This window comes from Hemiscyllium ocellatum, chromosome 8 (assembly GCF_020745735.1).
Source record: "Hemiscyllium ocellatum isolate sHemOce1 chromosome 8, sHemOce1.pat.X.cur, whole genome shotgun sequence".
Lineage (NCBI taxonomy): Eukaryota > Metazoa > Chordata > Chondrichthyes > Orectolobiformes > Hemiscylliidae > Hemiscyllium > Hemiscyllium ocellatum.
In genome coordinates, this window is record NC_083408.1 from 23,568,411 (window position 1) to 23,584,524 (window position 16,114).

A 16,114-nucleotide genomic window follows, 5' to 3' on the forward strand; every position below is an offset into this window, starting at 1 on the left:
GACATGTGAGATTGATTTTGGTGATTTGTTTGGACTGGGGTAATGTATTCTGGTGATCTGTTTGAATGAGTGGGTGGACTTGGTATTGCTGATCTCTTTGGGTGGGAAATCCTGGTGGACTGTGTGGACCATGTGGGGCCGACTTGGTGATCTGTTCAGTCTGAATCCCGGTGATTTGTTAGATCTGGGGTTGGTGGTTCCTGGTGACCTATTTGAATCAAGTGGGGTGCGGATGAAGAGGAAAGGATGCTGATGATCTGTGAAGACTGGGTAGGATTGATCCTGGTGATCTGTTGGGGTGAAGGGTTGGTGGATCACGGTGATCTGTTGTGTTGCGGTGATCCGTTGGATCGGGCGGGGTGAAGAGGTGATCCATTGGATCAGGGGTGGGGGGAAGAGGTGATCCGTTGGATCGGGGGGGTGGGGGGGAGAGGTGATCTGTTGGGTCGGGGGGGGAAGAGGTGATCTGTTGGATGGGGGGGGGAAAGAGGTGATCTGTTGGATCGGGGGGGTGGGGGGAAGAGGTGATCTGTTGGGTCGGGGGGGTGAGGTGATCTGTTGGGTCGGGGGGGGGTGGGGGGGAGAGGTGATCTGTTGGGTCGGGGGGAGAGGTGATCTGTTGGGTCGGGGGGGGCGGTGGGGTGAAGAGGTGATCTGTTGGGTCGGGGGGGGGGGAGAGGTGATCTGTTGGGTCGGGGGGGGTGAAGAGGTGATCTGTTGGGTCGGGGGGGGAGAGGTGATCTGTTGGGTCGGGGGGGGGTGGAGAGGTGATCTGTTGGGGTGAACGCCGTCTCGCGCGCGGTTTGAATTTCCCGCCGGCGGAGGGGTTGAGGGCGCGTGCGCAGTCTCTCTCCCCCGGTTTCGGGCGGCTGATGGCGGCGGTGCTGGCTTTACTGCTCAGGGAGGAGGTGACGGCGGCCGAGCTGCTCACATGGCTGCGGTCTGAGTGGCGGCCCGACCAGGTACTCCGGGAGGACTGCGGAAGCGTAGCCTGAGGATATTCCCGCTCGGCCCGAGGAAAGGGAGGCTACCTTCCCCCCCCCCCCAAAAAAAAACACCAGTACCTTCCTGCCCGCTCCCCTTCCCACCTTGGAGTCCCTAACTCCCGGTCTGTCCGCGCCCCCCATCCCACACTCCTTTCCCCTCAGGCCCACAGTCACCTCCATTCCCCCCATCCCTCCCGCTCCCCCCGCTACCCCGACCCCTCTTCTCCCACCCCTCTCTCTTCACCTCGGCTCCCCCCCCCCCACCCTTTCCCCCTCTCCCACCACCCCACCCCTTCCATTCTCTCACTCCCCTCACCCCGTTCATTCTCTCACCCCCCCACCCCTCCCCTCTCTTCCCCCCCCACCCCTTCCCCTCTCTTCCCCCCCACCCCTTCCCCTCTCTTCCCCCCCCACCCCTTCCCCTCTCTTCCCCCCCCACCTCTTCCCCCCCCACCCCCCCCACCCCTTCCCCTCTCTTCCCCCCCCACCCCTTCCCCTCTCTTCCCCCCCCACCCCCTTCCCCTCTCTTCCCCCCCCCACCCCTTCCCCTCTCTTCCCCCCCCACCCCTTCCCCTCTCTTCCCCCCCCACCCCTTCCCCTCTCTTCCCCCCCACCCCTTCCCCTCTCTCCCCTCCCCCTCTCTCCCTCCCACCCCTTCCCCTCTCTTCCCTCCCACCCCTTCCCCTCTCTTCCCTCCCACCCCTTCCCCTCTCTTCCCTCCCACCCCTTCCCCTCTCTTCCCCCCCACCCCTTCCCCTCTCTTCCCCCCCACCCCTTCCCCTCTCTTCCCCCCCACCCCCCCCTCTCTTCCCCCCCACCCCTTCCCCTCTCTTCCCCCCCACCCCTTCCCCTCTCTTCCCCCCCACCCCTTCCCCTCTCTTCCCCCCCACCCCTTCCCCTCTCTTCCCCCCCACCCCTTCCCCTCTCTTCCCCCCCACCCCTTCCCCTCTCTTCCCCCCCACCCCTTCCCCTCTCTTCCCCCCCACCCCTTCCCCTCTCTTCCCCCCCACCCCTTCCCCTCTCTTCCCCCCCCACCCCTTCCCCTCTCTTCCCCCCCACCCCTTCCCCTCTCTTCCCCCCCACCCCTTCCCCTCTCTTCCCCTCCCACCCCTTCCCCTCTCTTCCCTCCCACCCCTTCCCCTCTCTTCCCCCCCACCCCTTCCCCTCTCTTCCCCCCCACCCCTTCCCCTCTCTTCCCCCCCACCCCTTCCCCTCTCTTCCCCCCCACCCCTTCCCCTCTCTTCCCCCCCACCCCTTCCCCTCTCTTCCCCCCCACCCCTTCCCCTCTCTCCCCCCCACCCCCCCCTCTCCCCCGCTCCCTCACCCCCTCCCCCTCTCCCCCCCAATCCCCCCCTCCCCTCAACCCCCCCCTCCCTCACACCCCCCCTCCCCTCACACCCCCCCTCTCCCTCACACCCCCCCTCCCTCACTCTCCCTCCTCTCCCTCACACCCCCCCTCTCCCTCACACCCCCCCTCTCCCTCACACCCCCCCTCTCCCTCACACGCCCCCCTCTCCCTCACACGCCCCCCTCTCCCTCACTCCCTCACACCCCCCTCTCCCTCACACGCCCCCCTCTCCCTCACACGCCCCCCTCTCCCTCACACGCCCCCCTCTCCCTCACACGCCCCCCTCTCCCTCACACGCCCCCCTCTCCCTCACACGCCCCCCTCTCCCTCACACGCCCCCCTCTCCCTCACACCCCCCCCTCTCCCTCACACCCCCCTCTCCCTCACACCCCCCCCTCTCCCTCACACGCCCCCCTCTCCCTCACACGCCCCCCTTCTCCCTCACACCCCCTCTCTCTCCCTCACCTCCCCCTCCCTCACCCCCCTCATGCCCCCCCCCACTGCCCCATTTCCTACTGTCCCCCTCCCTGTCCATCTCCCCTCCCTCTGCACCCCCTCTGTCTCCCTCCCTCCTTCCCCCCTCCCCCCTCCCTCCCTCCTCACGTCTCCCTAAACGCCTCTCCCCCATTTCCCTCCCACCTCCCCACCACGCACACCTCATCTTGCCCCCCTCACCCTTCTGTCCCCCCACAATTCTCTTTCTCACCTCCTTCCCCCCCCCCCCCCCCCATCTTTTCATTCAGGGAACATAGTGAAAGGCCAGTGATGTGCATACAAAAACAATCACGTTATCATAGGTTTTTATTTTCTCATTTCTCTTTACAGGGTGGTGAATTGAGTGGCAAACTTCTGGAGTATAATTCCTTGCGGAGAGACTTTGTACCCTTCCTTTTAAATTTTTTAAGAGAACAGACAAACCAAGTCATTCCGAATGGTCCATCAACTCCTGCAAAAGCACCCTCTGTCAAGGGACTAAAATCTGCCCGGTGCCATCGCGATTGGAATGAAAGTAACCAGAGAGAGGCAAAGGGCAGTAACACTGAAACACCAAAAGGGACTAGAGTGCAGTTATTTCTCGACTCTCCGAATAGTTCCTTTAACTTGGGCAGTTCTCCCTCATCCAATGGTGGTACTTTCTTTTCAAAATCGAACAGCGACTTTAGCAGTATCGACTCTCCTGTCAGTCCAGACTTCGGCAGTGGCACTACATCACGCTATGGTGAACGGCGGTCAGCTCAGAGGGCCAGCCTTGGGCAGTTCATCGTCCAAGGCCCTGAAAGCCAATCTCAGCGCCGCGCCAAGAAGAAAAATGTGCTAGTCAGTGGCCGCCATATAGTCAAGGACTCGGCAAAGAGCCCAGCTGAAGATGATGCTGGAACTTGGAATGGCAATAAGAGGAGGATAGAGTTTGTTAATATGAGTCCGTCTGCAGCCCAGTTAAATATAAATAACTTGGAAGAATTTCCACCAGTGGGTGCAGTAACTTCTGGATGGTAATGTGAATCTATATTAATAGATTGATTCTTAGTTCAGCAAATGTTAGCAGTTGGAGTTCTTCGCTGTTTTATCTGAAGGCTCAACTATGAATGTGCGGTAACACCTTTTGACTCTTGGTCAGAAGGTTTCAGGTTGAAATCCTCCTCTTGAGAAGTTAGCACATAATCAGGTTGACAGCCCAGTACAATATTGTACTGGGCTGCATTGTAGGATACGTCATTCTTCATTGCAGACTTTAAACACTGGCCTCACCTTCCTTCTCGGAGGAAGGTTAAAAGATTACACAGTTTTACCAATATTTCTTTCAAGTAATGCTACTTTTTTAAAATATAAATTATTTTGTCATTATTACTGTCTGGGACGTGAAGCTGGATCATTTAGCTGGCATATCTGGATTTTGTGAAAGGTACCTTTAAATATAAACCTTCCAGTTAAGATTTGCGTGTTTTTCGATTGCATGACAGGGCACATTATGTAAGTTTCAACCTTTTTACCACTGGCTTTTTGTGAAAATTCCATTTGATAATTAGGTCTCCTTTATTTGACAGCAAAGCAATTCCATAAAACTTTGACTTCAGTTTAAATGTGTAAGGTACACCTGAGCCTTCACTGAATCCCTCAGCTTTACAATTCCAATATAGATCTTGCCCTTCCAAATTTGTGTAGTTATTGTTGGCTATAAGTCATTCATGAAAGATAGGAACAATTCGAAGTGACAAAGTAAGAGATCAGTGCGAGAATTCTAATGCTAAAATTTAATTTGAACATTTCCTTTGCATTTTAATGTCAAATTATTGACTGGGAAATTGAACCAACTTCACGTTCTTTGTAGGCAGACTGACTGCTGGCTTTATTCTGAAGTTAGCCAATAAAAATAGCAGTGCTAGAAATTTAGCTTGGTTCGTAAGACACAAGATATAGGAACAGAATTTGGCTATTCGGTCCATCAGATCTGCTCCACCATTTGATCATGGTTGATATGTTTCTCAACCCCATTCTCCTGCTTTCTTCCCCTAACCTTTGATCCTCTTACTACTCAAGGACATATCTACCTCTGTTCTAAATACACTTAATACTTGGCTTCCACAGCCTTCTGCAGCAGAGTTCTACAGACTCACCACCCTTTGGCTGAAGAAATTGCTTCTTATCTCAGTTCTAAAGGGTTGTCCCTTCGCTCTGAGGCTGTGCCTTTGGATTCTATTCTCTCTGCTAGTGGAAACATTTTCTCCAAGTCCATTCTGTCCAGATCTCTCTGTGTTATGTAAGTTGCAGTGAGATCCCTCTCATTATAGATTCACAGTCCATAACTACTCCTGATGACAAGCCCTTTAAATCTTTATCAGCTGGGTGCCAATGTATCTTATGTGACAAAGTTCTGTGAAGCTTCAACTTTCAAGATGTTGAATAGAGCTGACAGCTCCTGGCCCAGACACAGAGATTTGATTTGATTGGATTTATTACTGTCATGTGTACAGTGAAAAGTATTGTCTTTTTTGATTATATTAGGGGCTAGGTATGCATCCTTTTGGGGTACAGGTGTTGAGGACTATCATGGCGGAGGTTTTGTTGCCTGTCTTTACTGACTGCAGTTTGTTGGTCAGGAAGTCAAGAACCCAGATACAGAAGGGTGTGAAACCTAGGTCCCGGAGCTTGGAGATGAGTTTGTTTGGAATTATGATGTTGAACATGGAGCTATGGTCAATAAGTAGGGGCCTAACATAGGTATCCTTGTCCAGATGTTACAGGGACGAATGTAGGGTCAGAGGGATGGTATCTGCCTAGCACCTGTTGCATTGATAGGTGAATTCTAGGGAATCAAGGCTGGATTGGTGTGGACCTTGACCAGCCTCTTGAAACACTTCATAATTATGGCTGTCCGTGCCATTGAGCTGTAGTTATTGAGGCACGCTGCATTATTTTCTGTGGCTCTTAGATAATGGAGCTCTTCTTGGAGCAGGTGGGGATTTCAGATTGTCGTAAGGAGGGTTGAAGATAGTCCCACCAGCTGGTTTGTACATCTGGGCTGGTCACTTTGTGTGTTCACCCTTAAGGCCAATTTAATGTCTGTGGCAGTAATCGAGGGTGCAAGTGTATCCAAGGCTGTTGGCACAGGTGACGTCCATTCTCTGCCCTTCTGTTCAAAGCAGAAGTAAAATGCATTGAACTCATTGGGTTGAAATGTATATTTGCCCATGATTCTGTTTGATGTTACTTTGTAATCTGTTTTGTAATGTAAGCTTTGACACAGACAATGGGTATCTGTGTGGTTCTGGTGTTGCCTCTTGGCATCCCTGATGGCCTCGTGAAGGTTGTACCTGGATTTTTTGTATAGGTCAATGTCTTGTGAAGGTCATAGCTGGATTTCCTGTATGGGTCAGCGTCATCCGACTTGTACGCCTCAGTCCTGGACTTCCTTAGGGAATGGATCTCCCAGTTCATCTTTGGTTTCGGTTGGGAAATGGTTGGGTGAACTTCTTTGACATGCAGTCATCTACACACTTACTGATCAGATCTGTAACAGTAAGGTCAGCTGTTGCGTTCTTAAATATGGACTAGTTCACTGGCTTTAACCAATCCATAGAAGCTGTTCTGTTTCCTCAGACCAGCGTTGCACTACTTTCTGCATCAGTATTTACTGTGAAAAAGGACATGGAAGATATAGAATGTAGGGAAATAGATGGTGACATCTTGAAAAATACCCATACTTTAGAGAAGGAAGTGCTAGATGTCTTGAAACACATAAAAGTGGATAAATCCCCAGGATCTGATTGGGTGTACCCTAGAACTCTGTGGGAAGCTAGAGAAGTAATTGCTGGGCCCTTTGCTGAGATATTTGTATCATTGATAGTCACAGGTGAGGTGCCAGAAGACTGGAGGTTGGCTAATGTGGTGTCACTGTTTAAGAAAGGTGGTAAGGACAAGCCAGGGAACTATAGGCCAATGAGCCTGACGTCGGTATGGATAATTTATTGCAGGGAATCCTGAGGGACAGGATGTACGTGTATTTGGAAAGGCAAGGGATTACGGATAGTCAACGTAACTTTGTGCATGGGAAATCATGTCTCAAAAACTTGACTGAGTTTTGTGAAGCTGTTGCAAAGAGGATTGATGAAGGCAGAGCAGTGGACGTGATTTATATGGATGTCAGTAAGGTTTTTGACAAGGTTCTCCATGGGAGACTGGTTAGCAAGGTTAGATCACATGGAATACAGGGAGAACTAGCCATTTGGATACAGAACTGGCTCAAAGGTAGAAGACAAAGGGTAGTGGTGGTGGAGGGTTGTTCTTCAGGTTGGAGGCCTGTGACCAGTAGAGTGCCATAAGGATCGGTGCTGGGTCCACAATTCATCATTTATATAAATGATTTGGATGTGAGCATAAGAGGTAAAGTTAGTAGTTTTGCAGATAACTCCAAAAGTGGAGGTGTAGTGGACTCCTTCAAATTACAAGGGGATCTTGATCAGATGGACCACTGGGTTGAGGAGTGGCAGATGGAGCTTAATTTAGATGAATGCGAGGTGCTTCATTTTGGGAAAGCAAATCTTATGCCCTGAATGGCAAGGTCCTCAGGTGTGTTGCTGAGCAAAGCAACTTTGGAGTGCAGGCTCATAGCTCCTTGAAAGCAGAGTCGCAGGTCGATATGATAGTGAAGAAGGTGTTTGGTATGCTTTCCTTTATTGGTCAGAATATTGAGTACAGGAGTTGGGAGGTCATGTTGCGGCTGTACAGGACATTGATTGGGCCACTTTTGGAATATTCTGGTCTCCTTCCTTTCGGAAGGATGTTGTGAAAATTGAAAAGATTTGCAAGAATGTTGCCAGGGTTGGAGGATTTGAGCTATAGGGAGAAGCTGGGGCTGTTTTCCCAGGAGCATCGGAAGCTGAGGGGTGACGTTATCGAGGTTTATAAAATCATGAGGGACATGGGTAGCGTAAATAGACGAGGTCTTTTTCCTGGGGTGGGGGGAGTCCAGAACTGGAGGGCATAGGTTTAGGGTGAGAGGGGAAAGATATAAAAGAGACCTAAGGGGCAACTTTTTCATACAGAGGGTGGTACATGTGTGGAATGAGCTGCCAGAAGAAGTGGTGGAATCTCGTACAATTGCAACATTTAAAAGGCATATGGAAGGGTATACGAACAGGAATGGTTTGGAGAGATATAGGCTAGGTGTTGGCAGGCGGGACTAGATTGGGGTGGGAAATCTGGTCAGCATGGATGTGTTCTGTGCTGTACATCTCTATGACTGCTTTCTGTGGCAGAAAATTTCACAGGCTTACCACTTCCTGGGTGAAGAAATTTCTTCTTCTCTCAGTCCTAAATGGCCTGCCCTTTATCCTTAGCTGCAAATGTGTTGCTGGTCAAAGCACAGCAGGCCAGGCAGCACCTCAGGAATAGAGAATTCGACGTTTCGAGCATAAGCCCTTCATCAGGAATAAGAGAGAGTAGCCAAGCAGGCTAAGATAAAAGGTAGGGAGGAGGGACTAGGGGGAGGGGCGATGGAGGTGGGATAGGTGGAAGGAGGTCAAGGTGAGGGTGATAGGCCGGAGTGGGGTGGGGGCGGAGAGGTCAGGAAGAGGATTGCAGGTTAGGAGGGCGGTGCTGAGTTGAGGGAACCGACTGAGACAAGGTGGGGGGAGGGGAAATGAGGAAACTGGAGAAATCTGAATTCATACCTTGTGGTTGGAGGGTTCCCAGGCGGAAGATGAGGCGCTCCTCCTCCAGCCGTCGTGTTGTTATGTTCTGCCGGTGGAGGAGTCCAAGGACCTGCATGTCCTCGGTGGAGTGGGAGGGAGAGTTAAAGTGTTGAGCCACGGGGTGATTGGGTTGGTTGGTTCAGGCGGCCCGGAGGTGTTCTCTGAAGCGTTCCGCAAGTAAGCGCCTCATCTTCCGCCTGGGAACCCTCCAACCACAAGGTATGAATTCAGATTTCTCCAGTTTCCTCATTTCCCCTCCCCCCACCTTGTCTCAGTCGGTTCCCTCAACTCAGCATCGCCCTCCTAACCTGCAATCCTCTTCCTGATCTCTCCGCCCCCACCCCACTCCGGCCTATCACCCTCACCTTGACTTCCTTCCACCTATCCCACCTCCATCGCCCCTCCCCCTAGTCCCTCCTCCCTACCTTTTATCTTAGCCTGCTTGGCTACTCTCTCTTATTCCTGATGAAGGGCTTATGCTTGAAACGTCGAATTCTCTATTCCTGAGATGCTGCCTGGCCTGCTGTGCTTTGACCAGCAACACATTTGCAGCTGTGATCTCCAGCATCTGCAGACCTCATTTTTTACCCTTTATCCTTAGGCTGTGACCGCTGGTTCTGGACTCCTAATCATTGGAAACATCCTTCCTACGTTTCTCCAGTTCAAGTTGTATAAGTTTCTGAGTTTCCACTACCTCCCATTCTTCTGAACTCCTGTTAACATGGTACTAAACTATCCAGTCTGTTTTCAGAAGTCACTCCTGCCACCCCAGAAATCAGTCTGGTTGCAGCCTTTGTTGTACTCCCAGCTGCACCAATAGGTCTGGTGTGTTCTCACCCCATTTTGGACCTGTACAACTGCAGCAAGGCATCCCAGCAAGGTTCAGACCCCCTCACTATGAAGGCCCACATAGCATCTCCCTTCTTTTCCAACCACTGCATCTGCCGGCTTACTTTCAGTGACTGGTGTACAAGGGCATCCACACCTTTACACATCCCCGTTTCACAAACTATCACCATTCAGATTACCTGTCTTCCTGTGTTTGCTGCCAAAAGGAATACCCTCTCATTTTTCCACATTATACTTCACCTGCCATGCATTTGCTTACTCATTCAATTTGTCCAAATCACACCGAAGCATCTCTGCATCCTCATCCAGTTGAATGTGTCATCTGCAATTGTGAAGATATTGCATTTAGTTTACTCATTTAAATCATATTGTGAATAGCTGTGATCTAAGCAGTATGCTGCCAGAAGCCCCACTAAGAAGATGATCTGTATAGTCCTATTCCTGGTTTCCTATCTGCCAAGCAGTTTAGTATTCATGGAGGAGAAAGTGAGGACTTCAGATGCTGGAGATCAGAGTGGAGCGTGTGTGGTGCTGGAAAAGCACAGCAGGTGTCATGCAACATCCGAGGAGCCCTAAATTAGGAATGATGATTAGTTCTTTATTTATGTTAGTGTACTATAACCGATCCCATGTGTTTTCATTTTATGTGCTAATCTTGCATGTGGGTCCTTATTTAAATCTAAGTGAAAGAAAGTCCAAGTAAATTACATCTATTGGTTCTCCCATATCATTCTACTATTTACATTCTCTCAAACATTCAGTAGACTTGTCAAGTATAATTTCTCTTTTTTAAACCTGCAGGTTTATTGATTGCTTTCTCTAACTGGTGAATCTTGGTGAATTTTTGCAGTGCATTTTTGCTGGTACACATGTGGCAGGAGTGAATGATTGTTAATGTGGTGACAATCATGTTGATTATTTTGTCCTGGATGGTGTTCAGCTTCTTAAGTGTAACTGGAGGTGCACTCATCCAGGCAAGTGGAGAGTAATCTATCATGACCTTGACTTGTGGCTTGTGTCTTGTGGATAGGCTTTGGTGAAACAGGAGGCGAGTTAGTCGCTGCAGATTCCTAGCTTCTGACCTGTGACTTTTGCCACAGTATTTATATGGCTAGTCCAATTCAATTTCTAGTCAGCAGTGACCCCCAGATGTTACTGGAGGATTCAGTGGTAATGTCAATGAACATCAAGTGATGGTGATTTCGATTTTAGCTTGTTGGAGATAGCCATTTCCTGGCACTTGTGTGGTGAGATTGTTACTTGCCATCAGTCCAAACCTGGATATTATCCAGATTTTGCGGTCTTTGGACAGGGACAATTTCCGTATGTGAGGAGTCATAAATGGTGCTGAACATTATGCAGTCATCAGCATGTTCTCACTTCAAACATTATGGTAGAGGGATGATCATGGATGAAGCAGCTGAAGATGGTTGGGCCGAGAACACTTGTATGTGGTGGTCATATTTTGAGGTGATCTATAAAAAATGCTCATTACATTAATTGGGACAATTAGGATTTCCACAAAACTTCCTTTTGGAGAGGAAGCCAACCAAGGCAATAACAGTTTAAGGCAAGCTGCTAATTCGATATTAAAAAAGAATGCTTTGAAAAATGGTGGTAGTGACACCCTTTTAAAAGAAAATTTTACACACTTGGATTAGAACAATCTATTTTAAAGTTAAAAAAAATCCATTATCACATGATCAAATTCACATATTTGAAGCCTGACACTCTTTATTGAAGTCTATAGGCCTTTCTTAGACAATTTACATACTGGGCACAGAATGTTCAATTGAAATTCTCAGTCTTCAATGTTCTTGTGCTCTCAGCAGCTGCAGTTACCCATATCAATCAATCATTCAAACCTTGCTCTTCATTTACCTGAATGATTCCTTGTATGATTTGCTGAAAAGTGTCAAATATGATAACTTGTTTTATTATGTTGAAGGCACAATATAATTACTTCATAGGATTAATGGATAGCAAAGAAGTCACCAACATAGCAGAAAGAGGAAGTGTCTAAAAAGAGCAAGAAGGGAAAATAGCTAGATGTGTTGAGGGAACTCTTGAGCTTTGTACCTTGCCTTGTGAAGTCACAGTGGTAGGCCGTGATGGAGCAATGAAAATCCGGGGTACCTGAGAGTCTGGAATTGGAGAACGCAAATATCTCTGAGGGATATGGGGATGGAGGTTAGAAATGGTAAGGGTGAGGCTGTGGAGGGATCTGGAAAGAAGGATGTCAATGTACTTGTTACCAGGGGACTGTTGTCAGTCAGTGGAACTTATGGAGGTCAGTGAACATGGATGATCAGTGAAATTTAGGACTTTGACTGCTTAGTTTTGAGTGATTTTGAGTTTATGAAGCCCAAGTAGTTCAGGTAATTGACAAGTTTTTGATTTCTCAAGGTGTTAATAGTTGATCAAACATTGCATACTCAGGATTCTTAAAATAAAAGCTTTTTTTAGAATCATAGAATCTCTACAATATGAAAGTAGGCCTTTTTGGCTCAACAAGTCCACACTGACCCTCCGAAAAGTAACCCGTCCAGAGCCATTCCACGACCCTGTTGCCTTACATTTACCCCTGACACATTGAACTGACACATCTCTGAACACTATGGGCAGTTTAGCATGGCCAGTTCACCTAATTTGCACACCTTTGTACTGTGGGAGGAAACCAGAGTACCCGGAAGAAACCCATGCAGACACAGGGAGAATGTGAAAACTCCACACAGACAGCTGCCTGAGGCTGGAATTGAACCCGGGTCCCTGGCACCGTGAGGCAGCAGTGCTAACTACTGAGCCACTGTGCCACCCAATATCTTAAAAATAACAGATTGTATATACATATATGGAGTGCAGTTAACCAACTTAGAAAAGACAATGATTAGAATGCTGAATTGCTCGTAACGTGGACGTGACATTAAACTTTTCATTCTGTAAAGCAGGTGCAGCGTGAAGTAGCAGAAATGAGGGTATATTTGGAAGGATGCTTTGTGAAACAAAGTTAATTAGTCTGTTAGATCTGCTTGCTGTTGGCTATTATTGTTAGTGCTTGTTTCTCATGCATGTTACAAAAATAATTGTAAATTTTGGAAAGGTGCGGGAATAACAGGATTGTTGTCATGGGTGACTTTAACTTCCCTAATTACGATTGAAACCTCCGTAGTTCAAATGGTTTGGATGGACCAGTTTTTCTCAGGTGTGTCCAGGAAGGATCTTTCCTCAATATGTATATGGGCCAACTAGAGGGGAGGCCATATTGGATTTGGAACTTGGCAACAAACCATATCACGTGTCAGATCTGTCAGTGGGAGAGCATTTCAGTGATAGTGATCATAACTCCCTGACCTTTGCTACAGTCATGGAGAAGGATAGGGACAGACGGTATGGGAAAGTATTTAATTTTGGGGGAGGGGAATTACAATGCTATTGGCAGGAACTGGGGTGCCTAAATTGGGAACAGATGTTCTTAGGGAAGTGCAGAACAGAAATGTGGAGGTTGTTTATGGAGCACTTGCTGGTAGTGATGGATAGGTTTGTCCCACTGAGGCAAGGAAGGGATGGCAGGGTAAAGAAGCCTTGAGTAATAAGGGATGTGGAGCATCTAGTCAAGAGGAAGAAGGAAGCTTACTTAAGGTTGAGGAGGTAAAGATCAGACAGCGTTCTAGAGGGTTCCAACGTAGCCAGGAAGGAACTAAGATTGGACTTGGAGCTAGAAGGGGGCATGAAAAAAGCTTTAGCATTTGGATTAAGAAACCCCGAAGGCAACCTACAGTTGTGTGAGGAACAAGAGGATGGCCAGAGTGAGGGTAGGACCAATTAGGGATAGTGGAGAGAATTAGCGCCTGGAGTCAGAGAAGGTAGGGGAGATCCTTATTGAATACTTTGCTTCAGTATTCACTAGTGAGAGGGACTTTGACGTTTGTGAGGACAGCATGTGCTGAAAATCCTGAAAAATATAAGACGAGATAAGTCCCATGCACCAGGTGGGATATACCCAAAGTTCCTATGGGAAGTGAGAGAAGAGTTTGCTGCCCCTTTGGCGGTGGTCTTTGCATCCTCATTGTCCACTGAGGTAGTGCCAGATGCTTGGAGGCTCGCAAATATCATTCCCTTGTTCAAGAAAGGGAATAGGGATAATCCTGGGAATTGCAGACCAGTCAGTCTTACGTCTGTGGTGAGCAAATTCTTGGAGAGGATTCTGAGACAGGATTTATGATTACTTGGAAGAGCATAGTTTGATTAGAGATAGTCAGCATGGCTTTGTGAAGGGCAGGTCATGCCTCACAGGCTTTGTTGAATTCTTTGAGGACGTGACAAAACACATTGATGAAGGTGGGTGTGGTGTACATGGATTTTAGCAATGTGTTTGATAAGGGTCTCCATGGTAAACTCATTCAGAAAGTAAGGTGGCGTGGGATCCAAGGAAATTTGGCTGTCTGGATACAGGATTGGCTGGCCCATAGAAGATGGAGGGTGGTTGTACAGAGGAACCTCAATTTATTCGGCATTCGATTATCCGAATATCGGATTATCCGACAAGATCACAATGTCCCGATGCTCGGCTAAACTATGTTATCTGGCATTCGATTATCTGGAATTAGATTAACTGAACTAAATACTTCCTGTCCGAATGAAATACTTTTGAATAATCGCGGTTCCTCTGTAGATGGAAAGTATTCAGCCTGGTGCTCGGTGATTAGTGGTGTTCCGCAGGGATCTGTTCTGGGACCTCTGCTCTTTGTGATTTTTGTAAATGACTTGCACAAGGAAGTGGAAGGGTGGGTTAATAAGTTTGCTCATGACATGAAGAGTGGTGGACAGTGTGGAGGGCTGTTGTAAGTTGTAACGTGACATTGACAGGATGCAGAACTGTGCTGATAAGTGACAAATGGAGTTCAACCTGGATAAGTGTGAAGTGAGTAATTTTGGAAGGTTGAATTTGAATGCACATTACAGGGTAAAAGGCAAGATTCTTGGCAGTGTGGAGGGCTTATGCTCGAAATGACGATTCTCCTGCTCCTTGGATGCTGCCTGACCTGCTGTGCTTTTCCAGTACCACACACTTGACTCTGATCTCCAATATCTGCAGTCCTCGCTTTCTACCAGTGTGGAGGAACAGAAGGATCTTGGGGTCTGTGTCCATTTATCCCTCAAAGTTGCCACCCAAATTGACAGGGTTGTTAAGGTATGTGGTGTGCTGGCTTTCATTAGCAGGAGGATTGAGTCTAAGAGCCGTGAGGTTATGCTACAGATCAGTCAAGCCCTGGTTAGACACATTTGGAATATGGTGTTCAGTTATGGTCGCTTTATTATGGGAAAGATGTGGAAGCTTTCGAGAGGGCGCAGAGGAGATTGATCAGAATGTTGCCTGGACTCCAGGCCATGTCTTATGAAGAAAGGTTGAGGAAGCTAAGGCTTTTCTCATTGGAGCTCAAAAAAGAATGAGAGTTGACTTGATGGAGGTGGGCAAGATGATGAGAGGCATAGATGGAGTGAATAGTCAGAGACTTTTTTTCCCCAGGGCAGAAGTGGCTATCATGAGGGGGCCTAATTTTAAGGTGATTGGAAGAAACATATGGGGAGATGTCAGAGATGGGTTCTTCCCATAGAGAGTGGTGGATACATGGAATGCACTGCCAGCAGTGGTAGTAAAGTCAGATGCCTTAGGGACATTTAAGCGACTCTTGGATAGGCACATGGATGATAGTAAAATGAAAGGTTAGTTTGACCTTAGAGTAGGATAAAACGTCGGCGCAACATCGAGGGCTGCAAGTCCAGTACTGTGTTGTACTGTTCTACATTCTAAATCTTTGCAACCTGTGGAAAGTATAGCAAAAGCTGCTCCACCTCCATACACTTTCTTGTTCCCCATAATATTGGTCAAAGGAATGGCACTGAATGAAGAAAGGGGACACTGGGTAACTTGTAAGTAATTTTTCCTCTTAAGGAATCGTTTCAGCTGCTGATCTGGATTTTCCAGCAATCAGACCATGGGTACACGTTTCTCACTTTTACCTGTCACTGTTTTGAAGTGACGTCTCCTAACCAAAACTTTAAATTTCCTTCTGCACAAGTTGCTGCAAGCATGCAGTTTAAATCTGTTTGATCTGTATTAGCTGTTTTAACTTTGTTCACAGGAGAATAGAGACTTGTGTGTACCTAGGATGACTCTCCACTGTGGTAGTGAGGAAATGCCTGGTGGAAGTGTCATTTTATCATAGAATCCTTACAGTGCAGAAGCAGGTCATTCAACCCATCTTACCCACACCTACCCTCAGAGTAACCCACCCACACCTACCCTATCCCTTGCAATTTCCCATAGCTAACCCACCTGGCCTGCATATCCATGGACATTATGGGCAATCTATCATGCTGTTGCATCTCATCTGCACATCTTTGGATTGTGGGAAGAAACCAGAGCACTCAGAGGAAACCAATGCAGACATGAGGAGAACATGCATATTTCACACAGACAGTCGTCTGAGGGTGAAATCGAACCCTGGGTCCCTGGTACTGAGAGGCAGCGGTGCTAACCAGTTCTTTGGAATGAGATATTAAACTGGGACCTCAAGTGGATGGAAAAGATTGCATGATACTCTCAGGAGTTCTCCTAATGTGCTGGCCATTGTTTCTTCAGTTAATATCAAGAAAACAAATTATCTTGTCACGATTGTAATGTTGTGCTTTACTGCAACTGTAACCATGTTTCCAAAGTCTTTGACAGTAAAATATGT

The 16,114-nt window shown here is 48.2% G+C and overlaps 1 protein-coding gene across 1 annotated transcript in view; it reads left to right on the forward strand.

The window, feature by feature from the left end:
* The first annotated feature begins 869 nt into the window (after positions 1–869).
* The window catches only part of cdan1 (codanin 1), a 127,924-nt gene continuing 112,679 nt past the window's right edge, over positions 870–16,114 (forward strand). Inside the window, exons 1-2 of the mRNA XM_060828285.1 lie at positions 870–962; positions 3,160–3,827. Of these exons, the coding sequence (XP_060684268.1) occupies positions 873–962; positions 3,160–3,827 (758 nt within the window). The 5' untranslated portion in view covers positions 870–872. The remainder of the gene's footprint in view (positions 963–3,159; positions 3,828–16,114) is intronic.